At 41.6% G+C, this 27758-nt stretch overlaps 1 protein-coding gene across 6 annotated transcripts in view; it reads left to right on the plus strand.

Annotated features, from left to right (window-relative positions):
- SPATA13 (spermatogenesis associated 13) overlaps positions 1 to 27758 on the plus strand; it is a 149314-nt gene that overhangs the window by 78853 nt on the left and 42703 nt on the right. For 3 of the 6 annotated variants that reach the window (XM_061457641.1, XM_061457636.1, XM_061457639.1), the window contains exon 2: positions 25807 to 27606. In XM_061457641.1, coding sequence (XP_061313625.1) covers positions 25807 to 27606 — 1800 coding nt within the window. Of the gene's footprint in view, positions 1 to 11970; positions 12110 to 23909; positions 24045 to 25371; positions 25394 to 25806; positions 27607 to 27758 lie in introns of those variants that run through there. The other 3 variants (XM_061457638.1, XM_061457640.1, XM_061457637.1) reach the window with 3 other exon arrangements.

Raw genomic sequence — 27758 nt, forward strand, 5'->3', positions numbered from 1 at the left:
ACTGTTGGGGCAGCAGACAGGTAATCTCCTCATAGAGAGACATCTAGGCCAATATAGTCAAAGCTTAGCTAAGACAATGTGAACCTCCACCCTGTAAAACTAGTAGCCCAAACTGCACAGTTTGAACTATTGAAATGTTATTTTCTGTCTTCTTGGTCTGATTTAGATTTAAGCAAAATACCTGGCAAAGCCGACCAATTAATAAAGTGAAGCAAAAGGAAAAATCACCGCAATTTGAATCTGCTGATTCAGATATCTTATTCCTAGAAGTGACAGGTTTATGACTCTGTAGAGCTTTAGTAACTGGCACCACTTATTAAGACAATATAGATTTTTTTTTTTCCCCCTGAAGATAATTGAAACAGTTCTCACCTATAATACTGATGAATTGCAAAATACTGATATAAGCTTGGAGTCACTGAGTGAACCTGGCTTATGTCATGCATGTTTAGGTTTTACACCGTAATAGTCTCAAGAATGCTGTGATGGATAATTATACACACGCAAGAGCAAATATGCATATATGATTTTAATGATGATCACCATGTAGATGTACTAGGGAGGTAATGAGAATGTGAAGGGTGTTATGGTGTATTGGTTGTAAGTCTTGCTTGTAAGAGTTTCCCAAAGGCAGAGTTTTAATAAATCCTACATGTTAAGCCTGTAAGTGTAGGAGAGGCGTTACTATAGAACTCTGGCACTAGGAGTGCGCAGTTGAGTGGCTCTGTGCTGAACAAGGCAGAGGCTGAAACAGCAGAATCTTTTCTTCCCTTCCTATTACATTCATAAAGACTGTCACATCACATTTTCCTCTTCCTGGATCCCTGACTGATCCCTGAAATTGCATAACCTTCCTCTTGTCACTGTGCACAAGGAATTGCTCCTGTCTCCCATAATGTACTTCTTTATGGTACAAGATTCTTCTTCACTTGAGGCAAAGCTCCCCATATTTCTCTCAGCCAATCTCGCCTTCAGATTTGACTGTAAAATCTTACCGAGTTCAGAATCAGACTTAAGAGTCAGTTAATTTCTCTGGCAACCCTCTTCCTCTTTTTTAAATAGAAGCATCACATTTTCTATTCTTCAGTCACACAGTATTTGAAACACTCATTAAACATCCTTGCACATGAAATGTCTTTTGGTTAATGCTGAGGTCTGAGAGAGAGACAGTCCTTTGTATTATTTGGCCTTTTTTGAAACTTTGGGTTTACTGGTGTTCTCAAGGTATTAACACTGTATGTAGGTATGTGGTCCTGGAGGAGTTGTTCCACTCATGCTAATTGCATTATTTTAAAGAGAAGAAAAATAGTTTACAGGACTGAACCCCAATTCATATCAATCAAATACAATGGTGGTTCACTAGGAACACAAATCATGGCTTACTTTTCCTCCCAAAAATTTTCATTACATGAAGCCATGTTTACAGATAATAATATGTGTTATTGTGATTGATAGAAAGAGTTACCACAATTTTAATCTAGCTCCAAGCAATACTGAAATGCAGTTTTACCAGCCAGTCTGCTGAACAAAGTCTCCTAAATCTGTATATAATTATATTGCTGGCACGTTGTGCCAAATTAACAAGGAAAACACCTACATCATTAGAAAGAATTATATGTCTGAGAGATTATATCATTTAACATTCCCCTGTCTCTTTCCCTTTGTCTCCTTGGTATGAAACTGGAAGGAGAATGTCATAATTTTTGCTAATGTAAAACACCAAAAAATTCTGAAAATTCAGCTTTGTCTTGTATTTCCATCCAGGACACTTGATCTCTGAACCAGTAAAGTTTCTCAGCATTGATCTCACCACAGATTCCACAGCAATCTTTGAGTTTGAACTGCAATAAATTTTGAGTATGTTTTATGAGAATGTTTTTGATCTAAGTGGTGTGACCACATATGGAGACACAACTGTACTGAAAAGTTTGGTTTGATTAGTCATTGGGTGTAGCAGTCTTACATTTGAAGGCAATGAAAAGTTATTTCCATTGACTGTAATGATAGGACAAGGGGTAACGGGTTAAAACTTAACTTAAACAGGGGAAGTTTAGATTGGATATAAGGAGGAAGTTCTTTACTGTAAGGGTGGTGAGGCACTGGAATGGGTTGCCCAGGGAAGTTGTGAATGCTCCATCCCTGGTGGTGGTCAAGGCCAGGTTGGACAGAGCCTTGGGTGGCATGGTTTAGAGTGAGGTGTCCCTGCCCATGGCAGGGGTTTGGAACTAGATGATCTTAAAGTCCTTTCCAACCCAAACTATTCTATGATTCTATGATTCTAGGTACAGTAAGTGGGAATCCAGAGAATGCTTTGTTTTCTGTGCACACCACGATGTGCCATTATGAAGATGGCAGCAAGAGACAACTTTCTATCAGAGTGGGATGTGTGAAGGCCAAGTTTGGCAAGACAAATGAATAGTTGTAGAAGACAATGAAATCCCAGGAAGGGAAAAGACATGACTATTGAGAGCTAAATGGATGGGCTGCAAATGGAAACTGTCCAAAAAACACAAGTGATATGACAGGGAACAGCTGAGCTTTTAACCTTTCCTGGAAGGTATTGCCACATTTTCAAGTTCTCAAAACTGTTTTATCAATGCCCTGCGACATAGTGTGTTTAATGCTCTCTATAATTTACAGAGAAATAATTATTATTTACGATGAAATAATTATTAGGTCATTAGTTAAAGTAGACCCAGAATGCAAAGAGTTACTAATAAAAAAGTGATTAAAGTTTTTTTTTCTTTCACCTGGAGACACATCCCTGTCAAAGTATCATTAAACGGCGAACCATTTTTTTGCACAGCATTAAGGAAGTCACCAGAGAACTGGAGACTATCCCACTCAGAAGTATGCCCAGAAATTTGTATTTGGGAAGTAGGCAGTGAATTGGACAGTGAAAACGCACAAATCCACTCACGTGCTGGGCAGATATTTGGTATATTGTGTCACTGACCTTGCAAGAGGTTGGCTCTTATGCACAGTCTCTTGAACATCTATATTCTAATGGCTCTGTTTCTAACATCTGTATAGATTTTATAGTAAAATGTGCTGAATTAATTGAGTCTGAGTTTCAGAAGGAGAGGCAAGGGGCACGCAGCACAAAAAAACTCCAGGAAAAGCCTGGTATCTACAGTGCCAGTGGCTCATTTATCCTGGATCCAACCAGGATAAGTGCAAATTCAGTCCCTTTTAATACGTACAACCTCTTCATTCTGAGCAGGAGGAGATGAGAGAAATTAACACTCAGACAGTATCACTTGTGTCTGAGATGTCTGTCTCTGTGTCATATCTTTGCTGCATATCTGAGAGTCATCTGGGAAGTGTGCGACCTGCAGTTGTAATGGAGCCTGTGGGACTTCAGCCACTGCCTTCAAGGCAAGACTCATCCTTGTTCTCATACAGGATTTTTCATAGACAATCAGAATGTCATATTTCACATTTCTGTATTTTTTTCATATTTCTTTCTGTTGTGCAAATGCTTTATCCTTCGTGAAAACATACCAGATTTCATTAATTATGTTAAACAAATCAAGACCACTTTAATTACACTTAACCTAGTGTAGAACCTTTGCTTCTACACAGGGCTGCCCTTACATATGTTGCTGGCAACAACCGCTGCTTTTTGGAGACCAGCTTTCCCACTGCTGTATTCACAGGTAGCATCAAGTAAGAGTTAATTTCGTGTGCAAGAACCAGCTGTCTCATAAATTCAACTCATTTCTTTCATTCACTCAAACCATCTTATTGGAGTAGGGCATTGAGCTTCAGCTAAAATGACCTTGATTTGCCTACTAGGCACCAGATGCATCCTGCTAGATTTAGTAAGTAAGTAATTAATTCTTTATCTTGGTCAGCTTTCTTCATTTGTTTTCCTGATTAAATTATGGAGTAGAGATTTTCATAAATTTATCATCCCTGTGGTTTCTATTTCACTTGTATTTTACGGAACTGGATTAAACTTCCTAGCACTGCTTACATATTCAGAAGTTCTTCTCCTTCATAGGTCCTCCATTTCCTAGGATGAGAAAATAAAGGAGGCTTTTATGCACTTGGGCCAGTAGAAAATAAAAGTCTGTTGCAATATTCAAAGTTCAGATGTTCAACAGCTCACCCAGCTACCTACCTGAGGCAGGACAGGTACACTGCAGCAGCTGCTGAGGTTAAGCCAAATATTTTGTCGTATGTTTCCTTATTTCTAATGAAGGAAACTTCTTTACTAAAGCTCCTGAATTCATTTTTACTACACTTAGCATTTCTATGATGAGGAGTGTACTTCCTTATTCTCTTGTATTTTTGTCTAGCTCTTAATTATGGTAATATCATGTTCTACTTGCATATGGAAGAACTGAAGCTAAGAACTTCAAATGAAGCCAGAATCTGTCCCTGAATTAATACTGTTGCAGAGACTGAATTGCAACCAGAATGCTTTTTCTAAGAAGCAGATAACACTGTCTCTGGGCAAACCACATGAGTATAATGGTTCAGCCAATTAACAGACTAAATAGCCCTAATAATGATAATGATGATGATGATGATAATACTAAAAACAATAATAATTATGACAATGATAGTGATGATGATATATTAGGTTGCACCAACCAGAAAAATAAAATAAATGCAAAAGTTTTAAAGACAAATCTTGTAGAGAAACCTTGTTTAAAATTAAGTTGCTGAATGATACCAGCAGTTTGGGAAGTGGATGACTACTGGGAAGAGTTTGGCTGCTTATGATACTATAAAATTAATGAAAAGTTGGCTATTCTTGATTACTGGGTTCCTGCAAAGCTCTGTCATAGGACTTCAAATTCACTCAGAGCTGAAACAATTTTCTTTTCTTCTTTGTCACTTGTCCTTGCCTATGACAAAAGTCAGCATTTTTAAGTACAGTGATTTGGAACTGTTTGAAGTAAGCTGTTGCCTTGTTCCAGTGTGTTAATCAGGACCTTGTAATTAAAAGTAACCTCCCAACAATGAACTAAGGGCTCCATGGCTCTTTGGTATGCTTGCTGATTTGTGTCTGTGTCATTGAAACATTTTTATGTTTCTGATGGAACAGCTTAGCTATCCAGGAAGAAAATAGCCAAGTTGGCTAAATTCCTCACAGTTATACACTTGTGTAACACACTAGAGAAAAGGTTAACATGGAACATGATACTTCCTGGTGCACTGGCTGCTGAGAGAGGAATTATGGATTTTGAGAAACTGGTGGCATTCATCAACAAGGCTCTGAATTTCTAGCTTGTAAAAAATTTGAATGAGTTAAATATGTTATTTAAAATCTGAATGACAACATAAAACATGAGAAGCATGTGGAAAAGCTAGATCAAGAACAGCATGCATTATTTATTATGTATTACAGTCATTGGGATTGTTAAAAAAACAAGAATCCCCTCCTAGTGGTACAAGAAACAACTATGACCATCATTAAAATACTTGGGCAATAGTCCAGAAACCTGATTTGCATACCTGCCTATCCATCTTCCTGCCAAATTCCCTCCCCTTTCTCATTCTCTCCTGGAAACCCATCCTTCCTGTTTGTTACTTCACCTCTTTCATCACCTATGTCTGCGAGGCTGGAGGCACGCAGCTCTCAGCACCCTCTGGCAAGACTGGGTTTTCAAATCCAGACACAGCATTACCTGGGCAGGAGATTAAAATCAAACCAAAGGGAATACACTTCAGCCAAGGTACAGATTAATAATGGGAATACAGTGAAATACAAGGATGTATGATTTGGAAACAAAAGAATTAGTGAAAATAGAAAGAAACCAGGAAAATTCATGGAAAAGTGCCCTAACAGAACTACAAAATAGTGTATACTGCATGCAGCCTCTAAGAAGACTAAACTTTAGTTTGCCAGAAGAAGGGAAAGTAAAATAGAGGAGAAAATTTTATGTATTTGTCTTGTTCCTTGTTCCTCCTAAAGCCACATGAAGACGAGAATTGCTTAGATGGCTTTTCAGCTCAATCTAAAGGAAGTAGGTCCTACCTAACAACTTTCTCTTGAAAATGAGATTCAGAGATCTGGCTCAAAATCTTGCCCTGGATTTTGCACTGTTCATCTTCAGTGTATCTGGTTATAATTTAAATATTGACATCTCACCTGGTAACTTTTAAAATAGATACATTTCTTGTATTTTATCAGCTGCACTTTAACATCAGTGTTAGAAACTCCCTTACCACTGATAGTACTGAAGAGATAATGTCCTTGATGAAAGTTTTACTGTCTTCCTTATGAAACAGGGTCTTATTGTTGAAGAATACACATAAGCAGGTTTTGCTTTTATGGATGTAATCTGTTGCATGTTTTCTGTGTGACAGCATGAGAAAAAGAGGGAGAGAAAAAAATTTTAGGAGCCTTTTCATCTTGTTACAAAGAAGTCAGACTTTTGGGGCAAAGGACAGTGGTGTTTTTGTGTACTGACAATAGCAGTATCAAATCAGTACTACTCCCAACAGAGAATGCTCCTGTGCTGAGGACTCAGTACATTGGTTTACCTTAGCAGCAGTGAGGTACTCAGCTCTTGGGCTGAGGAACTAATCTTCTCAAAGGCTGTTAAAAATAAACCAGGATCACTGAAAACATCTTTTCAGGTGGTGGCTGTTAATCTGCTTGCCTCTGCATCGCATGTCCAGAGCTAATTGCCTTGTATGACCTGGTGATGAATTGGTCTTATGAATGGTGCTGTGCCTGGATTACTTTGCAGTTGCTAACCTAAATATTTGCAGGGAGGATTGCCCTTCTTACAGGGCCTGCTTTGTATTGTGTGAAGTTGTTAAGGCTGACAAGCCTTAATGTAACTGATACAGCAGCATGCAGATGTGCTTACTTTTTTCTTTTTCTTTTCAGTTTCTTTCTTTGGTTTTTTTTTTCTGTGTTCTGACTATAGTAAAAGTTTTGGCATGAAATGGTGGCATTTCATGCCAAATATTCTATTTTTCTGTATTTTCAAATGAATTTTGAGCTAATTAAAAGTAGTCTGAGCATCCTTGAAAGCCTCATCTTTTATTTACAGAACATAGACAGCATGGGAAACATGCTTTGTTTTATTAGCATGCTTAAACTCAGGTTACCAGTGTAGACATATTACTCTTAGCAGTGTGTTTATTGTCCAAGCCCTCTTAAGCCTTCTTTGTATTAGTCGAGACTGCTGCTAGTGGCTGTAAAAAGCAATAGTAGTTTCCAGAGAGACAATGGTCCTCTGGAAATGTAACAGATTTCCAACTAGTAGTAATCAAGGGCAGAAATTCTGCAGCTACCATGGATTTTACCAGATGCTAAACCATCACAGGATTGAAATCCTGGTTGTCAAAGGGGACTTGAACCATTTCTGTATCTGCCAGAGGGACAGCACAGCAGGGCACAAGCAATTGAGGAAGTTTCCAGAGTGCACAGAGGATAACTTGCTAACACTGGTGACTGAGAAGCCAATGAGGAATGACACTCTGCTGAACCTCCTTATGCTTCCAGAAAAGATCTGGTTCAGGATGTGAAGGCTGGGAGAGGCTTTGGCTGCGGTGACCAATAGTGGCAGAGTACAAGATCCTCAGAGGAAGAATAGCAGGATCACAGCCTTCAGAAGAGCAGACTCTCTTCAAGAGAGCAGACTTTGACCTCTTCAGGAATGTTCTTGGAAGAATCCCATGGGAGAACATCTTGGAGAGAAGAGAGCTGATCAACTTTCAAGAATCACCTCTTTCTCCAAGCTCAAGATTGGTCCAGTTCTACAAGCAGAAAATCAAGCAAAGATGGCAGGAGGCCTGAATGCATGAACAAGTTGCTCCTGATGAGCTCAAACATCAAATGGAAGCACACAAGACTGTATTCAGTTTACATTGCAGGGTTTTGGCACCGGAGCAGGTATCCACACTACCATGTGGAAAGGACTAGTCTGGAGCAAGTGGGTATTTCCTGAAGTAGCTGCAGTCCTTTGAGAGCCCACACAGGAGCAGATTCTACTAAGAGGAACTGCAGCCCATGTAGGAACCATGCAGGAGCATGTTGATCCTGGAGAAATGAAGCCCATGGAGGTGACCCATGCTAGAGCACTTCTCAAAGGACTGCAGCCCATGGTAAAGACCCATGCTGGAGCAGGGGAAAAGCATGATGAGGAAGAAGCAGAAGAGACCAGCTACAATGGACTGAGCAGAACTAACCACAGTCCCCCATTCACCTGCATTATTGGGGTAGGGTCTGGCAGAAAAGTGTGGAATAAAGGAATGAAGCTGAACCTGGGAAAAGGGGATGGATGGCAGAAAGATGTTGTTTTAATTTGTCTTTGTTTCTCACTATCCAAACCTATTTTAATTGGACCAAATTGAATTAATTTTCCCCAAGTGGAGTCTGTTTTGATCATGAAAGGAATTGGTAAATGATGTCCCTGTTTTTATCTTGACCTATGAGCTTTTCTATCTTGTTTTCTCCTTCTGTCCTTTTAAGGAGAGGTGGTGAGAGAGTGGCTGAATGGGCATCCAGCAGCCAGCCAGGGTCAACCCATTACCAAGAGGTAGAAGCAGGGGCAGGTGACCTGGGAGGAATGCAGAGACACTGTCCAAGCAGGCACAAATGGGGTTAGAAAAAGCAAAACCCACAGGGAATTGAAACCAGTGAGGGACCTAAAGGACAACAAAAAAAGCTTCAACAGTTGTATCAGCTGTAAAAGTAAGGAGAAAATGTGGGCCTGCTGCTGAATGTGGCAAGCAACCTGAAGGCAAAGGCTATGGAGAAGGCTGAGGAGTGCTTTCTTCAGTTTGGTCTTTGGTAATACCAACCTTCAGGAATCCCAAGCTCTGAGTGGGAACACATGGAGAAAGGAAGACTTTTCTTCAGTAAGGATCAGCTCAGGGAAGATTTAAATGAATCTGAATGTACAAGTCCATGGAACTTGATAGGATGCACCTATGAGGGCTGAGGGAGCTGGCTGATGTCACTGTAAGACAAGTCATGATGATCTTTCAAAAGCTGTAGTAACATGGGGAGATTTCTGAGGACTGGAAGAGAGTAGTTGCTCCTGTCTTCAAGAAGGGGAACAAGAAGGATCTGGAGAAGTACAGGCTCATCAGCCTCAGCCCAGTCCATAGGAAGGAGGCAGAACACAGCTTCCTGAACTAGATGATCTGCAGAGGTACCTTACAACCCCAACACAACCTTCTATTCTGTGAATAGATAGTCAAATCTAACACAATTTTGCTAGACTCTACCCAATTGGACATTTGTTCAGTTTTTCGCTTAAATCTCAGTAAGCCATATATTTATATTTGTCTCAGTAGTGATTTAAAACCTCTTTGTCACAATTTCAGACAGTAAAAATTATTTTGGGACAAGGAAGTTATTTTCCAATGAGATGTATTTGCCCTATTTCTGCTTTGACTTGTGTAGGTAGTGTCACATAAACCCCTAAATCTCACTGAATTTGGAAAAATACACTTTCATACTTTATAGTAAAAACCTGGATAAAACAGCATAGAACGGAGGTGGTGCTGTGCAGTATTCCACTTCTACAAATGAGGTCATTAGGCCTGGATTGTTCTGATTTCCTGCTTATTTTGAAGCAGGTTATTCTGCAGTTTATTCTGGCCTTCTGTAGGTTTCTCTTGCTGTTTTGGCTGCTTCTGCCCTAATCAACTCTTAAGATTTGCATTGAATGATTTTTTTTTTTATACAAGTTTGATCTGCTGATTGTTCCTAGTTCTGGAGATTGTTCTCCAGAACATTTTTCAGCAAAATCTGAACACTGCTTTTATATTTTGACTACTTCACATCTTGGATGCCAGCATTTCAGCTCATCAGATCAAAATCTGAAATGGTCAGAATGTAAGGAAAAGTCTGAAAAAAATTTGAAAATATTGTAACAGGCTTCATACAGAGGAAAAGTTTAACTTACTCCAGTTTGTAAAGTACTCAGAGATTCTGAGATTGCAGCTACAATTCAGATAGATACAAGTATAATGGCCTATTGTCTTCCAAGCAGGAACCTCATCAAGATATTTCAGTTACTGAGTTGCCAAAACTGGACTGGACTTTGCCATTAGTCTTGCTAGGAAGCTAAGAGTCATATAGCTCTCCAAACTTAGGTCTGTCTTCTACAGCAGCATCTGATATCCTAAGCCTAAGCACAGTTTCATGGGCAGGAATACCAGAAACCATGAGAAAAGGCATTTATCACATTTGTGTCTTTGTTGTTATTTTTCCTTTGTGATCTGAATCCTGATCCTTCTCTTTGCACTTGTGAAGTGTCTGGACATTGTCTCATGCCAAGTAGTATTATTTAATTTTCAGTTTCTCCTAAAATTTAAAAGCACCAAGCAGGATGGGGTACTTCTTCACTTCCTCCCTCCCAGGACCATGATCAAATTCAATATTCACATGGCAGCATCCTAGGCGAGCAATTGTGGTGAGTGACTTGAGACTAAGAAAATGACTTGAATTTAGCCTTTAAGATAATCTTTACTTAAAGATTTATAGAAGCAGAGGAAAGTCCCCTTAGCTTTACTGGACTTTGTATCTGGCTCAGAAGGCTCAAAATGTTAAAAGCCCAGCCTTGCATGGGAAGATTATGGCTGTGAGGATCTTGTTTCTTCCTTTTCACTGAAGGCTTTGAGAGTAAGTCAAACATTGTGGAGTTGTGATTCTCTCTTTATACTCTCATATAGTTAATTTTCTTGGTACTGAGATTTCAGCAGAGCTTTCAGCTAAAATGAATGTAATTAATAATTGGGAATTCAATAATATCTGAATTTCAAATTATTGCATGAGACATATGAAGCCTTGTACTTCCTTATAAATGATTAATTAGGTTTTGAAAATTATCTTGGCTATGCAAATCTATTATTAAGGAAATTGGTTGGCATTTCTACTTTTAAGAAATGAATGTAATATTGCCATTAAAAATTCTCCTTGGGATTATTCTCAGAATAACTCCAAAAAATGTAAGACAGAAATTAATTTCTCTTTGAACTAGTGTTCTCTTGCATTCACAACTGCAGTTATTCTCCACATCTTGCTACTCTGATTCAGAAAAAAAATGCAATTGGAAGTTGCTATTTCTTCTGGGGAGGAAAAGAGAAGTTCAAATCACATTCTAGCAGATCTTCTGTTATATATTACTTTGTCTTCTGTCTAGGGATATATAGGAGGGAGCTGCACAGGTCCTTTTGACTGGAGAGCACAAAGCCAGGGGCATTCTACATTTCTGTATGTGATGCCAAGCTCTCGGTATAAATGTGGGTCTCCAGTTGGAAGAGTTTCTCCCCCTGTACACCATGTAGCAAAATCAAGGGAAGTCAGGTCCCATCTTTCTGGCAGGCATCTGCCTGGTTTTCTGCACTGTGTTCTGCCACTGGGGTAACTCAGCTCCCCAACTGTAGTGCCTTCTGCTCACCCAATTACTTTCCTGTGGCACTTTGCAGCTCTCAGACATAATTATACCTTTGACTTCTTCCTCTTTCATCTGTTACAGTAAATGACCAGGTATGGCCAGGTATGATTTTGACATTTAGTTCTGCTGCTGACACCTGCAAATACTAGAGCTGGCTGGTAGGGTTTTAAGGTTTGTTGTTGTTTTCGTTTTTGTGGATGTGCATTTAGCAAGTGCCATTCTGGATCACCCTTTTTGTCCAGGTGCAGCTTGCTTGGGGTAGATTCCAGCTGATAATAACCAACTCACAGTTTGCACAATATTTATCTTGAAGTCTTTGATCACCACTTTATGTTGTTTTATTTCTTCCTGGACTGCTTAATTTTACTTTCACCAGACAATCCAAACCTTTTCTTTTGTATGGTAAATATATAGGAATGCTGCATATGAGACTATTCAGCACAAAGATTTTAATAAAGCACTCCTGTAAACATGCTTGCTTCTCTGTTACAGTTATTCTAAGTGTATGTTTAACTTGCTGATTTCACACACCACTGTGCAGCCGTTTGTTACATATTAACTTAAGACTCAATCCCGCAAGATACTGACTGCTTCTGGATCATGCCGAGTCCCTTCTCCTCCCATCAGTGTTAAAGGGCTTACAGGGCACTCAGCACCTCGCAGGACTGAGCCCTGAATCTGAGCAACAACAGCCTCTTTCAAAAGCCAAGCAGGTTTTCTGGAACCAGGTTTGTACTGTAACTGGCAATATTTTGTGCAATGAATTTTCATACGTTTAGATTAAATCTTATCCAGAGCAACAGATCTTGTAGTTAATGGCTGCTGGAAGACATAAACATGTAGGTATATAAGATGGTAGTTAATTACATTTTACAATTATGGCTTTATTAGTTGTTTCACTTAAGTGCAATACCATACTAATCTTTTGTGTGATGGCGGCAGTGTGCTTTGCCCCTCTGTTGAAGTGTGTCTGGTTTTTAGAGTTGCAGATAATTTGTTTGGTTCATGTAGCAAAGCCATTTGGGTAGGATTTACCGCTGAGCTTATGCTCTGGACAGTGGGGTGCTTTGTGTACTGCTACTTCAAGGGGATCCCACTGGCAGTGGCATTGGGGAGCAGATTCCCCGGCATTATCCTAGATTTCTGGAACCCCCTTGGGCTTACATTTTTGAAAACCAGGAGAAATATTTAATGGCCAAATGTATCTTAATAAGACCAAGATGTGGTGTAGCCTGTGCATACTACAGGATTAATTACTACTCTTTCTCTGAAACTTGGTTTGGGAGAAGACTGTGGTGGTAGTCTGCATTGTAAATTCAGATGCTTTTGGCACAGAAAAAGTGTTGTAACATACTGTTTCTAAAAAGTTATTCTCACTGGTTTGTATGCAGATGAAGAGCATAATCTTCCATTGTTTGCAAGGAAAAAGTAATGGGGGTTAATTCCATCCACAAGCAAGGAAAATTGCTTCCAAAAAGGCAGCCCCTACCTTCCCTGTTCAGCACCCTGCCATGCTAGGCAGGCAGGGAGGTGTTCTTTGATTTTGATCCTGGTATCACCTACAAACGGTGGTAATTAGGAACTAAAAACTAAACCTGAGTTTTGCTTTCAGACTTACACTTCAGGTTGGGCAAAGACCAAGGCACAGTTCTGCTCTAGAGACTGATGGAGGAATCTCTCTTTAATTCAAATACACCTGTGTGTTAGTAACACACAGTAGTTTTCAAAATAAGCAATGACACTGTTGGCCTTTGCCTTCACTCCCACAACTGAACTATCAGTTGTGCACATAATTATGTGTGGATTATCTCTTGAGACTGGTGTTATTTTAAGTATGCACTAGTAGAGGACCACATACTTGAATTGTCTGCAAGATCACGGCTCTGGCGATATGCTCTAACTGAAATCAGGGTATGAAATTGGTATGTAAATAGACTCAGGATTAAGCAACTTGCTGACTGTCAAGTAGGCTGCTGTGCTTTTCTGGCCAATAAGCAGAAAACCCAAACAAAACTGAGCTTTTAGGAGTCTTTAATAAATTAGAGAGTTTTCTGTGCAGCTCTAAGCACAATTAGCTAAGCTAGCAATACTAAGAACTTAAGAGTTTTTTACCCATTAAAAGAAAGTTGGGAAGTAGGTAGAAGCTTATGGGAACAAAAGTGGGCTGCTGATACCAGTGAAGTATTTTCCGAAACTTTCAGCATAGGATGAAGGCACCACATGATCCCATATAAGAATATTGCAGCAGAAAGTAGTCACAAGTACTCAATATCCTCCCTGGGAAAACAGCTCCTGGTTTAGGGGAAATAAGCCTGGGGCTGGTCATATGCTAATTGCTTTTCATTGCTATGTGTTAACAAAGCTGTTTAATACTTGCTGTAAAGCCTGGATTCCACTCTCCTCTCATTTAATACCAGGTTAAATCTGGACTAATAAGCTCTCAAAAGCTTAGAGGTTCCAGTAAAATGAGATTTGGTTAAAAATTACAGGTTGTTTTCTACTAGTAAATGTTGTAGCTTTAGTGCCCTAAGCAATGAGGGAAGTAACACTGGTGAGAAAAGAGAATATGCACCACTGGGATATTGAATGATTTAATAGAAGGTGCTGTGTCTTACTGCAAACCTTAGGATGGGTTTCTTTCTCCAGAGAGCCTGAACTCCCTTTGTCCCCCTTTTCTTAGACTTCAGCACAATGAAAAATGTAATAGTCAATTTTGCATCATTTCCAAGTGTTCGTATGATGTATCTTGGCCTGTATCAGACATAGTATGTCTAGCAGGACCAGGGAAGTGATCATCCCCCTGTATTTGGCACTGCTGAGGCTGCACCTCAAATCCTATGCTCTCTTCTGGGCCCCTCACTACAAGAGACACACTGAGTTGCTGGAGTGGGTCCAGAGAAGGGCAACAAAGCTGGTGAAGGGTCTGGAGCACAAGTGTGAAGAGGAGCACCTGAAGGACCGGGAGGTGTTTAGTCTGCAGAAGAGAAGGCTCAGGGGGACCTTATCACTCTCTACAGCTAGTTGGAAGGAGGATGGAGTGAAGAGGTGGCTGGTCTCTTCTCCCAAGTAACAAGTGATAGAACAAGAGGTAATGGCTTCAAGCTGTGACAGGTGAGGTTTAGACCAGATATTAGGAAAAATTTCTTCACCGAGAGGGTGATCAGGTATGGAACAGGCTGCCCAGGGCAGTGGTGGAATCACCGTTCCTGGAAGCGTTCAAAACCCGTGTAGATGAGGCGCCTAGTGACATGGTTTAGTGGTGGTCTTGGCAGTCCTGGGGTGAAGGTTGGACTTGATGATCTTAAAGGTCTTTTCCAACTCTGCTGATTATATGACCCTCTGATTTTGCTCAACTGTTGAAAAATCGAGATGTAGAATATTGTGCAAGGCGCAGGACGGCTGTTATTTCAGTGTTTCACAGGCAGCAATATCTGTGACTCTGAGGGCTCAACACTGAACAGGAGCTCTTTGTCAGCAGAATGATAGCAGGATTTCTGATAAATTAAGTATCTTCTCTTGACCTGGCACATTGAAGTATAAAGCTGATCCTGCAGTCATCTGAAATTGGCTTGTTATAAAGGTACACCCATGACTCTGGTTAAAATAATTATTCTAGAATGTATTTGTCTGTGGCTCTTCAGGGCTTTCAGAGTTAAAGCCTTCATGTAAACCTTGTCCCTGCTAGGAAAACTACCAGATGCTGACAGGGGGTGTCACCAGTGGCTCAGCTGAACATATGCCGCATATGGCTTGGCTGCAAGTGCTGGACAGGGAGGTTCCCTGCTGCTGCTGAGACTGCTGAAAACAGGTTTTAAACCAACTGATTTCAGCATAACACTAAACGTCAGCCTCTATGCATTGTACATCCTACCAGTGAGACTGAACCACTATTCAAGTGTAGATTGGCCTGCCAAAATTTTGCTGCATCAAAAAAGTGTTAGCTGGCATATTTGCTATTACACAAATGGTAGTTTTTAAGCACTTAGCAATCCCAATATTCTTGCATTGAGATTACATTTGTATAATTTTGTGGCAAGGCTGGAATAGAAACTGAATCAGAGATTGAATGCAAAGCAGATTTAAATCTCCATTCACCTAATGATTGATTTTGATCTCTGAATTTGACACAACAGCCCTCCCTGAAAAATTCAATTAATTAATTTCTGGAGAAAGTATTTTCTTGCTTTTCCAGAGAATACACTTTAAAGTATTTCCTGCCTGGGATGGTGCCACAGAATTTGGGGTTTCTTTTTGTGCCTTTTGCAAACCTGCTACAGGCACCCACATCTTGCTCACCTCACATCCACACATCCTGGCACCCTACAGCTTTGAAACACAACACGTGGAATAAGCTGAGGGCAAGTGCATGTTCCTTTAGCCCTTTCCAATTCACAGCCCTCCTGGGCAGCTCCTGAGTCAAATTTCAAGTCTGGAGCCATTTCAGGAGTCCCATTGTTTGTGGAAGGAGTTTCCACTCGCCTCCCAGCACTTGGATACTTACTTCCACCTTCTGCTCTGCAACAGCTTGGGTGCAGACGGGGGAGCTGGTTCAACTCACAGCCTGGCAAGAAAAAACAGAAGGCATGTCCAGCATCTCTCACTTTAGGTGGTAGTAAGCTCTTAGATTGGCTGGAGCCACCAGTTCTACTTTAATCCATGTAGACCGGGTAGATCAAAGGAGATGATGTGAAGAGGAGCAAGTTGTCTATGGGGCATCTCTGAGTCAGTATGGGTAACAGGAGACAGCAAAGCAGCCATTCTTCTCCTGGAACAGAAGGAGAAAGTTTGCTGAATTACATCATGAAAAGCGAGATATGGGAAGAGATCTGACTCAGGTATTTTAGTATTGCTTAGACAAAAGACAAGCTATGACAGAACTGGTACAAACTGCCTCACTTTCATACTGGAGCAGGAAACATGGCTCACATCTCCAGCTTAGTATTAATTATGTATTCCAGCATATTGAGGGAATGGCTTGTAAGGTCTTTCTTGTTATATTTTCTTAACCTCAAGTTTAATGTGGTCTTTTTAAAAAGGCCAGTGTCACTGACGGGAACTGAAATGTCCATTTTGCTGTTTACATTGTTTGGGCAAAGACAGTCCACCATTGTAAATTAACTTTCATACTAAAGAAATGTGTAATCTTTCCTGTTCAGAGCTATCCTGTGCTCTTACAAGACATAAATTATTAGACAGATCTGCAAATCTGCAAAGTTTAGAAGATTAATGGACCATCATCAAAATAGGCAACTGAGCCTTGAAATGGGCACTTTAATCTGAACTCCTTTAAAAAAAAATGGAATTCAGGGTTTGTCCTCTGCATGGGTAGGTAATGGATTATTTTCACCATGTGTACACTTTTTATAGCTCTCATCACTGTATTCATCAAAGTGCCAGAGGAGCATTGATGGATTTGTCCTTGCAGGCCCATAGGTTATAAGGTACTACTCCTATCATCACTTATTTTACACATATGGCATTTAAGATGAGAAAAGTATGCTGAACTGCCAAGGTCAGAGAGAAACAAAATCCAGAATATCTCTTCTCTGCCTCAGTCATGAAGACATCTTTGCTGCCTGAGATAGGGATTTCATTTGTTCAGATAATTTACTACTACTTGGGGGTCTGGTAGAATCCAGTTGTTTAACATCTACTCTTTGGAATATGGGTGTCTGAAGCAATGGCCACAAAGGACTCTTGGGGCACTGGTTCCAGCCCCTCTGTTTCAGACAATTTGGTAACTTAGGTATACATAACTAACTCATCTCAGGCCACTAAATTTAGGTTTTCTTCCACACCATTCTAATAGGGAGACAGTTGTACAACTCCGATGTTCTGATCTTAAAGAAATCTGGTTTCCTGCCAAATCTGACTTGTGCAGCTGCAATATCTTACAGAGGCAGTCCATAGGTATTATTTGTATTGATTCCTAGAAACAATTATTATATAACAAATAACATCAGGTTGTAAGAGTTTTCCTTGACTATACTACTGATAAAAGATCTAATTGAGTATGTATTGTTGTTTTTAACAGGACCAGTAAGCTAGCCCCAAAATTATAAACTTGTATGTGTCTGATTCCATGTCCAGACAAATAAGTTTTTGAACGAGCAGCACTGTGTGTTCTCTGTGTCTTTAAAGTCAGGCAACTTCCTTTCCTGACAAAGTAAATAGACAGTTTACTTAAGTTTCATCATCCATGTTTTAAAAAAAAACCTCTTGATTTTAGTATTAATAAAGAAGAAGATAACTAGTTATTACAATACTGCAGAAACAGAGGGATGACTATTAACTGAAGGCTTATTCTTGCTTTAAAGTTTTCATCAGGCTAAATTTAAAGCACAAATTTTATTGAAAAGGCCTAGCAAGTAATTGTTGTAGCACTTCATTGTTCAAATTGGGTTTTTCTAGTTTTTCCATTCCACAGGATTCTTGATAGTGTAAATTAAAACAAAAAAGTAGAAGTTATTGACAAACTAGAGGTAGAATTAGTGAGAAGGCAAAACATGGTGGAGATGGTAATTCAACCTTCTGGCACAAGAAACATGACCATGAATGTTAATGTACTTCAGAGTGTAATAAAGACAGCAAGTTTGTCCTTGTGAAAAGAGACTAGACAAAGAGAAGTATTGATACTAACTGAACTCCCTCCCCCACCCCACCAACCCTGTAGGTCTTACAGCGCATGCATCAGGACTGCCTAGAAGCCTACACCAAGCCTCAGTGCTTTCCCCTCAAATGCTGCCTGTTTCTCCTTTTCTTAAACTTCCTGAGATACTCTTCTGACCCCATGAACATACCAAAAGCTGTGATTGCGCAGGGTTTTTTGACCTGGCCAGCACGGAGTTAACAAAGGTGCACAGCTGCCCTCTAACCAGTTGTGTATTTCTGTTGCATCACACTGGGCCAATTATTCTACTGAGACCTATTATTTTATTGTAATAAGCATCAGAAGTAAGATGATCTTATATAACTTTGCATAATCTCTACCGATGCGGCATCATTCCTAATGAAGTCCACTATCTGCTTCACTTGTAAAGCATTTCCATCTTTTCTAACATCTGACGAACACTGTATGTCTGCAGTGTTGCTGCATCCTTACTCCCTTTAGCACAACTGAATGATTTAAATGAGGGCTGAGTGCTGCCTGTGCTTCCTCCATGACCCCAGGGAGAAGCACCATTGCTTGGAAATCAAATAAACCCACATACAGCCCCTTGCTATGGCTTATACACAAAAATGCATGAAATGCATTGCCTCCTCCCTGTCACTCTAGCCCCTGGTCTGAGCGGTGCAAACATCTGCTGCAGGTGGCCCTCAGCCCTCAAACTCCTCAAGATCCTTTATATATATATCCTTCCACTAATATATTTTGGCCTCTTGGTTGTATAACAGAGCACCTTCATGTCCTCAGGTGATTTTGGAAGGGCAGTTTTGAATAGAGAGGACAGAATGGCAGGGTAATTAAATGGGTGGGGAAAAGTTAATAAAGAGCTCCTAATAGTAGTCACTTTTACATGTTATTATTTTGAGCAAGGAAAATAAATACAGAATAGCTATAGGGCCATCAGATGCTGCAGTGAGTGGTATGACATTGGAAAGGATGGCAGATGGAGCAGAGAAAGAAGAGAAAGCAAATGGTTGCAGAGTGGGACAGTTCCAGCTCTTTGAAATCTCCCCCGTTCCTCCCAACTAGTCCATATCACTTTAATGTACATCCATCTAACAGAAAATCTGGTAACTTTTTCAAGACAAGAAAAAAAAAAAAGGCATAGAAAAAAGATTAAAAAAACATTTTGGACTAATTTCTTCCTCCTGTTTCTGTCTACTTTACATCTCCATGGTCCTTTTCCTTCCTACATCTTATACTTTGTAAGACACAAAATAAAGGTGGAATTCAGCCTTCCTAATTGGTAATTGGAAGTCTTCTTTATGTTTAAACACAATGATCTGTTTATTGGAAACTGTTCTTCTGTAGTACCAGCCATCTCTTCATGTCATGCTGTCCCCTCTTGAGGATGGGGAGAAAGAATAGCATCACAGTCAGACCCCATGGGGTTACAAATGGCATTCTAGCAGCCTGAAAGGCTGAAGCCATCATTAAGTTGCATGCAGCTGTAGTGGTGTAGGTGGGTGAGTAAGAGCAACTCGGAGATGGGATAATGGTAACCTGGTACACAAGGGTCATTTTTCATTAATGGCGTCACTCCATTGGGCTATTGTGTTCTCCCTAAATTAGGTCTCTGTTTAACAGAGCTGAGAAAGCTCAGCAGAACAACCTTGGCAAAGCACATTTAAAAGAAGATTACAGGGAAAGACACATTGTTGTGTGTTGTGTTTTAGACCAAATTGTGACAAACTTTCCTCACTGTGGTCATTAATTGCCTTTATCAGCAGCAAAGTAAATGCAACAAGAAGTGGCCTTTGGGAAGTGGCATACCATCTTCCTGCATAGGGGCAATGATGACTTTCACCGGGCAAATTAAGAAGTTAATACAGTAGTTTAACCCAAGCAGTCCTTCGAGTGTTCTCCTTAGCAACGTGATTCATTTTCTGGAATGGTTTTTTCTGTGCCAAGATGACAAAGGTCTTGAACTTGGAAAATCCCTTTCTATCTATTATTACTAGTTTTGTTGCAGATAAATGGAAATGGAAAAATCCTACATTAGTTTCACACAGTTTATGTATAAAACAGATGAAAATAATTAGCAGCCTATGTTAGTTTGATCTTGAATACACAAACATACTATTTCCCCCTCTTTTCTAAACTGAACAAACTGAGATCTTGATCCTGCTCCCAGTCAAGTCAGTGGGGGAGTTGCTTTTAACGTCCATAGATATATGACTCAGCTTAATTCCCCCTGTGGGACCTGTCAGAGTGTAAAGATTCCTTGGAGGTTAACTGCTTACAGGAGAGTCTCTGCCTGCGATGTAAAAGGAAGGTGCAAATTGCAGAACTGAAGCATTAGCCATGTATTGCAGCCTGGAGAAGACTGCCATTTAGAGCAAAGGGATCCCTTATTTCAGTGATTCTGCATTCTAATAGTTAAATTTGATCACTCATTAATTTATAGTATGTCTTAGAGAGTCACTTCCTTTGCCATCTTGTCCAATAGCTGTTAAAGTAGAAAAAATGTATTTATGTTTTCCCGAAAATTTTCCTTTTGGCTCTTTTGTATTCTCTTTACAGTACTTAAAAAAAAAAAAATTAAAATAATAAATCACTACTTCAAAATAGACTTCTGAAAAGTATTTGTAAAAGAACCATGAATGAAATAGTAGAGCTGCCAGAGTGGAATTTCTAAATTACATAGAAAGAATAATTCTCATTTAGACTTTTCAGATTTAAGTGAGTGACTTTATTACATAAATGTGCCCTTCACTATTCTGAGAAAGCAAAGAGATGTACCACTACCCATTAAAAGTTGGGGGAAGGGTTTTTCTTCATCATTAAAACTCTATATTCCTTCTTTCGTGTCAGATTTTTTGTAATCCTTTCTTACCTCTATTACACTTGGAATAATCCTTCTCATTCCTTGTCACATGTGCATTAAACCTCTCTAAATTACAGACTTAGAGGTTCTAGAACAAGCATTCCATTTCTGTTTCAGTAAGTGTGATGACCATTGTTGTATCATCATTAAAAATCCCATGCATGTACCAATCTGGAATTTATTCTTGGGGGTCTTTTCTTGACATATTACTGTACTTGGTCAACCATAACATGAAATGGTGGCACTGCCTCCCAGTTCTCTGCAGCCTTTGTTACTCATCTGGAGTCAAACTATTAGCCTGTAAATAACAGAGAAACATATGAAAGTGCTATGAATTTGTTCTTATTTACACTTTTTCAATCATTCTCAGTGGCAAATAACCTTTATCCTCTCAAGAAACAAAAAAGCTGAAGAAACTGCCAGTTCAAAAGTGCCTTTTTAAAATCACAAATTTGTATGACATTTTGCTTTTTTAAGATTGTAGAAAAGCCTTTATATAGGCAGGACTAACCTACTGAAAGTTTGTTTTATAACTTTGGAGAAACACTATGACTCATTTTTCTTCAGATATTGTAAGAAATTGGAAAGCGTTCAAGTTTATAGTGAGAAGAGTGATTTGCCTTCTTTGTTATGGCAGTGCTGTTGATAAATTTTGTCTTGCATCATTTTACTAAACCTTGGTGTGACAGCACCTGAATACTATATACACTTCCTAGCCATTAAAAACATAATATTCAGATTAAGAAAATTTTGGGGTAATTATGAGTCTCCAGAACAGAAAGTGAATCCTGTTCTCAGGCACACTCTTCAGTGTGCTGCGCCTGTGCTTTGCTAAATAGTCCGTGGAAGGACAATCTCTGACTCAATGAAGCTGCGAGAGTTAGAAGAGGGTTTTTGCATACTACCAGTGTGCTAACAAGTCTGGAAGATTAAAAATGTAGTATTTACTTTTAGAAACTTTACAAATGTCTGATTGCCTAAATACTGTTGTCTGTGTAATTGCAATCTTCTAGGTATTTCCTTTATTAAGTGACATTTAAAGAATACAACATACAATACATTTTACCTATCTAAGGTGAGGTTTTTAGCAGGGCTTTCCATGGCAGTGAGGTTGGAACTAGATTATTTTAAGGTCCTTTCCGACCCTAACTATTCTATGATTCCATGAAATTAAGTTCTTGCAAGCATGTTTTTAGCTTGTTGGTACCTTCTTTCATAATTTCTATTTCTTCAAGACATTTTTAACATGCTGATGAGCTTCAAATATGTTTAAAAGAGATGTTCAGATCTCAAGGTTACCAGAATTTCTGAAGTTTCAGCAGCACTGTTGGCCTGATAAAGGAGACACCCAAATTAGTCCTTCAGTTCAGCTCAACAGTATTTTTCTGCTTTGTCTTTTTGTCCAGCTGGTGGATAGAGGACACAGGAAGATCTGGGGGTTCCCTTCTCTGGGGGCTTGTGGATTTAAAAGGATGTGCAATGGATGAGTGCAACGGATATATATGGGATATTGATGGAAAGGAACATAGAGGAACATAGAAACACAAATTCATTGAAATTCAAATTTGAATAGTGCTGTCGGAATTTTTAAGTGACCAGCACAAACCCCTAGAGATACCAGGAAGCCTGTGAGACAGGTTTACAAGACCCGTTACATGTGTTTTTAAAGTTAACTTCTGATACATTTCTTATCTCCTATAAATGAAATAATATTTCCCTTGGTCATTTTAGCACCTTCAGTGAGCCCCCCTTCCAAGACTCCCCTTCTCAAAGTCTGAAGCAGATACTTCTTGTCTGCACTGACTTGAGAACTTCCCCCCAAGCTAACACAGGCATGGTCCATAATGGACCCTCTCCACACAGTGTCAGTGTTTCCCATCTTAATCTCTGTTTATTTCTCCTCTGCTTCCCATGCTCAGCACTGTAAAGCAACCACTTTGCCTGCTCATTTAACTCATTCTTTAAGACTTACTCCTTCCATGGGGTGTACCATAAAGCTGAGGCTAGCAGGACCTGGGCTGGTGTCAGGCTGTGCCTGTTGCTGCTGACAGCAGGAGCAGCCTGTGGTCACTCCCATAGTTACTTGCTACCTCATTTGACCTACATCCCTTAAGCCCATTTGTTTGCCTCGTCACCTAACTACACCTGGCCTTTGAGAGCAGGCCTACACTGCTCTCCAGAGAAGTAATTACAGCATGTACAGTCACACTGGTCTCAAAGGAGAGGCAGTGGGGCTGATGACCTTTGTTACTTCTTCAGGGTGTCTGTGCCATGCACTCTGTGTTGCCCCATTTTAATTTTGCCTCTTGTCTCAAAAAATCTGCCTTATAATATATGAACACTGTTCAGATTGTGCATAAAATGTTGTTCTAAATATACTTTTCTGGGGTGAAAAAGGAATGACACATGATCAGAGGCTTTTTATTCAAATACCTTAGGTTTACTAGGAGGAGTAGTTATAGTGCATAAGGAAACTGACTATTTAACCTGCAGTTTATAGCTGGGAAAATAAACTCGCAAAATCATTGAATAGGTTGGAAAAGGCCTTTATCAAGACCAGCCATTACTGCAGGACTGCCAAGTCCACCACTAAGCCATGACACTTAAGGGTCTTAGCCATGCATTTTCTGAACGTTTCAAGGGATGGTGATTCTGCCACTTTCCTGGGCAGCCTGTTCCAATGCCTGACCCGCCCTTTTGGTGATATGCAGCCTAATCCTCAGCTGGTGCATGCTTGAGCACGGGTAAGAACTATCTGATGTGTTGGCCGGTGCTACATGGCAGGACTACAATGCGAAGCCTGTGCCGTGACAAAAACAAGGGTGAGCGGCGCCCGCCTCCCTAGCAATGCATGGTGAGAGGTGAGGTGGCAGCACGGATGACACCGGGAAGGTTCTAAACGCGGTGACCCTTGGGTGGCCGGATGCCGCCAGCTGGGGCACCGCCGCCACACACAGGGCTGCCGCTCCTTCCCGCAGCCCCGACTGCGGCCCGGCGGGAATCCCTTCGGGGCGGGCGGAGCGGAGCGGGCGCTGACCGGGGTACCCGGGGGTTCCCGCCCCTCCTCTCCCCGCCCCGCCGGGCCGGAGCTGCCCGCCCTCCGCTGCCATAGCGATGCGGGCGGCGGCGGGGACGGGCTGCGGCAGCGGCGTGCGCCGGCTCCCCCCAGGTAAGGCGCTGCTCCGGCAGCGGCAGCACCGCGGGGAAGTTGCTGTAGGCTCCGCGCTGCGAGCCGAGTCCTTCATTTCATTGCATTGTATTTGTTCTCCTGCATCTCCCGCTCCCTTTCTCAGGTGCAATTTCTCCCAAAGCCGCTTCCTGGGACCTTCTCTGCCGAGAGCAGTGTCTCGCTCTCATTATCGTTATTTACTCTTTTATATTTTTCCGCGTGGAAATTCGCCAGCGGTCCAAGAGCACAAGGACAGGCCCTTGAAGTTTCAGTGCCCTGCGGACTTTTTGTCCGGCCCCGGTGCCGCGGCCCCGGCTCGGCGCTGTCCTGCCTTGCAGCCCGGCGGGCTCCCGCCGCGACCCCTTGAATGAGGGGGATTAAAAACAGCGCAGAGGGAGACTGCAGGCGTCTGCTGGAACGCAAGAAAATCCTTTTATCCCAGAGGGACGGAGGCTCGCAAAACTTGCTGAAGTGCACTCGGGAGGAGCAGACTTAAAACCAGTGGGTTCCGAACTCCTCGTTTCACGTGGTGGTCGGGGTTTGCTGTGCGGGGTCTGCTGCACCTCGGCCCGCTTGATACAGCCCGGCCGCGGTGAAGCCCCGGCGGGTTAACGCACCTCTTCTGGGGGTTCTGCCTCCGGTCCCCCGCTTTCCGGGCACCACCCACCACCCCCCGCTGCCCCTCGGAGCCCCTGCGGCCACCTGAGTGGAAAGAGACAAAGGGCCAGGGCTGCCTCTCCATTAAGCAGAACTGTGCGTCTTCCTCGTTTTGGGGTGGGGAGATATCCCTCGCCTCCTTCCCCCGGCAGTGGCAGGTTTGTGAGGATCCCACTGGCACTTGCAGAGAGAGCCTTCATTTTTAAGATGGTGCCGGCTTTGGCCTGAGCATCCCTGTGTGTTGGACTGAGTGGTTTCCACGCGTTGGGCAGCATGGGGGTGAAAGCACCTGCCTGCCTGGCAGAGACTTGGCCAGGGCAGGGGCCACATGGCGGGTGGTCCCCACACACCGGAATGTGGTTTGGGCTGCTGGATCTCCCAGGCTCAGCCTCAGGGGGAGATCCCTTATGCAGCATGTCCCAGTCACAGAGACCGGTCAATTCCAAATTTGTTTTCATTGTGCTGTCATGACAGCATAGGCTGGCTTCTGGCTTTATGTACTTCTGAATCTTGTTTTCTTTGGCTGGGAGAAACACTTTCTGTGCACTTGATGTAACTTTTAGGTTTACCTGCTAAGGCACAGACAAGACAGTTGAGCATCACGCAGCCTTCTGACAGCAGCAAGTGTAGGGAAAAATACTTAGGTTTTCCTCTTCTTTGCCTGCTGTTTGAGGATTAGGTGGCACTTGATGGTTATGCTCTTTGGGTGAAAACTCGTGTGTCTTGGGGCTCGGTGCTGAGCACAATAAGGAGGAAGACTGGATTGCTGTCGTTGGGGGTTTCTCTGTCTTAGGTGTGTCTGTGAATTGTATTTAGTGTTGTAAGGTAGGTGTGGTAGTCATACTGACTTTATTAGCTTATTAAGCATTATTGAGGACAAGTGCATATTTAAATTATTCTGGTCTCTTAAATTGCTAATGAATGCAATAATACTTTGAGGGTGTTAGGAATGCCTTCTCTCCACTGCAACACACCTTTGTTCAGTGAGAAAGAACTCCTTTATTTCCTGTGTGCCTTTATTTCCTACAATAGGGATCAAACTTCTTTTAGTTGGGGACTTTGTAAGGAGATTTCTCTAACGGTTGCTTTTGTTTTCCTGGTGCAGGCAGTGCAGCCGGAGGGGCTCAGCTCACCCAGCCGATGGGAAAGCAAGACAAACCAAGGTGCAGCAGATGAAGGAGAGGCAGCAAGGTCATCTGGTGGAGACAGCAGTGTTGTTGCTTTGAGCTACCCGAGCCTCCATCTCCATGCATACAGCATCGAGAGCATGACAACGTTTCCAAATGGCTGTGGAAATGGCACCACCGTTACTTGTATAGTTATGGAGAATAAAGAACCCCACAACCAAACCACATGTGTCAGTCATAATGGGGGGTACAGCACCAGCAACAGTCATGAGGAGGAAATTCATGAGGATAAACTCAGTCCTTCCAAAATCATGCGCTTTTTCACCACCCCTCGGAAACGGGCGAACTCCAGTTCTGACAGGCCTCGCTCTCTGGTTTTGATGGGCAACACAGCCACATGGAATGCTTTGTCTTCCATCAGAAAAATGGGATCTTTCAAGAAGCTGAAATCTTCAGTTCTCCAAGGAATTCAAACACGGGAAGGCTCAGACATGTTAAATGAGAATGGCGTTGGCAAACAGGGTTCAAACGGGGCAGTGGTGCGAGTTCAGACTAACAGGTATTCCTATTCGGGGCCTCTACAGGATTTCCAGAATGAGGTGGATGGTTTAGGTTCTGACTGCTCTGATGTGGAGGAGTGTGATGAGTCTTTCCTGAGGAACACTCACCGCTCACGCAGCATTCGGCGGGCTTATGGTGCTGGCCGCATCAACTTGCTAGATATGGATAAAGTTCAGAGTCATCACAACTGTACAAGGCCAATGTCACCTGTCATCGCAGAGCCAAAGATCTGTGAAATCTTGGTGAAAGACTCTGAAAACAACAGGGTCATTTATCGGAGAAGCAAAAGTTCGGATAACTTGAACTTCCTGAAAAAAAGCTCATTCAAACGGAAGTCCACCTCAAACCTTACTGACCTCAAGGTACCAAATGACAAACAGATGCCAACCAGGACTGTGAGTGATACTTCTGCTGACTTGGACAAAACCAGTGGGAACCCCGAGAGGAGATCCAAGCGGTGGAAGAGCCCTATCAGGGCAAAGGATTTTGACCGAGTTTTGAAACTGGTCAGTAACGTTACAGATGTTGCATGGAAGAAGGATGGCCCTAAGAACATGGCTCCTTCTCCCACCGAGCAGTCCCAGAGAACAAGGTCAAACAGCAGACTGCATGATGACTACTCCCGCAGGGTTTCCAGCAGCACAGATCATGACAGAAAGAGATGCACTTCCCCTCTATCTAGTCCAGACACTTCCTCACCTGCAACACCTTGTCTGCAAAGCCCTGCAGTTGCTCAGGATAGGAAGGTTGAAATTAATGTAGCTGTTTCTGAAGAAAAAAGCCTTGGGACATCATCAGGTATCCCAGACTCTGACAGCTTATCACCCATGCTGAATGATATTAGTCCATTTCCCAATGAAGTGTTCTATTCAGACTCGGATGAACCAAAAGCTACCCAGCAGTTTACATACGAAACTGAAAACACTCATGTTCCAGTCAGGCCAACTACTCCAAAGCCTCAAAGTCCTACTGCAGAGAAGGTCAAGCACAATATGAATTTACAGTGTCCAAACCATCACAGCACATTGTCACTGAGCTCATCAGAGAGCGAGGAGAGAGTTGAGGTACCTGGGCTGAAGCTGAGCAGGAACCCTGTTTGCTTCCAGGACTTGGTGCAAACTGTGTACTATGATGATGGAAATGAAGACAGTGGCATAAGCAGCCACTCTCAGCTGAGCCTCAATTTAACCTCTGGTGCTGAAGAGAAAAAGGAAGAGGTAAGAAAGAATGCAAAATCCTGTAGAAGCTGTACATGTATCTATCAGGTTTTGTCTTTATTAATGCAAAACAATGCAAACAATGCAATATAACCTGACTACTAATACCTATTGCAGGTTGTTATTGCTAAAATATGCTGACAGCAATTATT

Source organism: Pezoporus flaviventris, unplaced genomic scaffold (genome assembly GCF_033815535.1).
Source record: "Pezoporus flaviventris isolate CSIRO_AGI_PZ_B2104156 unplaced genomic scaffold, CSIRO_AGI_Pfla_v1 ptg000025l, whole genome shotgun sequence".
Lineage (NCBI taxonomy): Eukaryota > Metazoa > Chordata > Aves > Psittaciformes > Psittacidae > Pezoporus > Pezoporus flaviventris.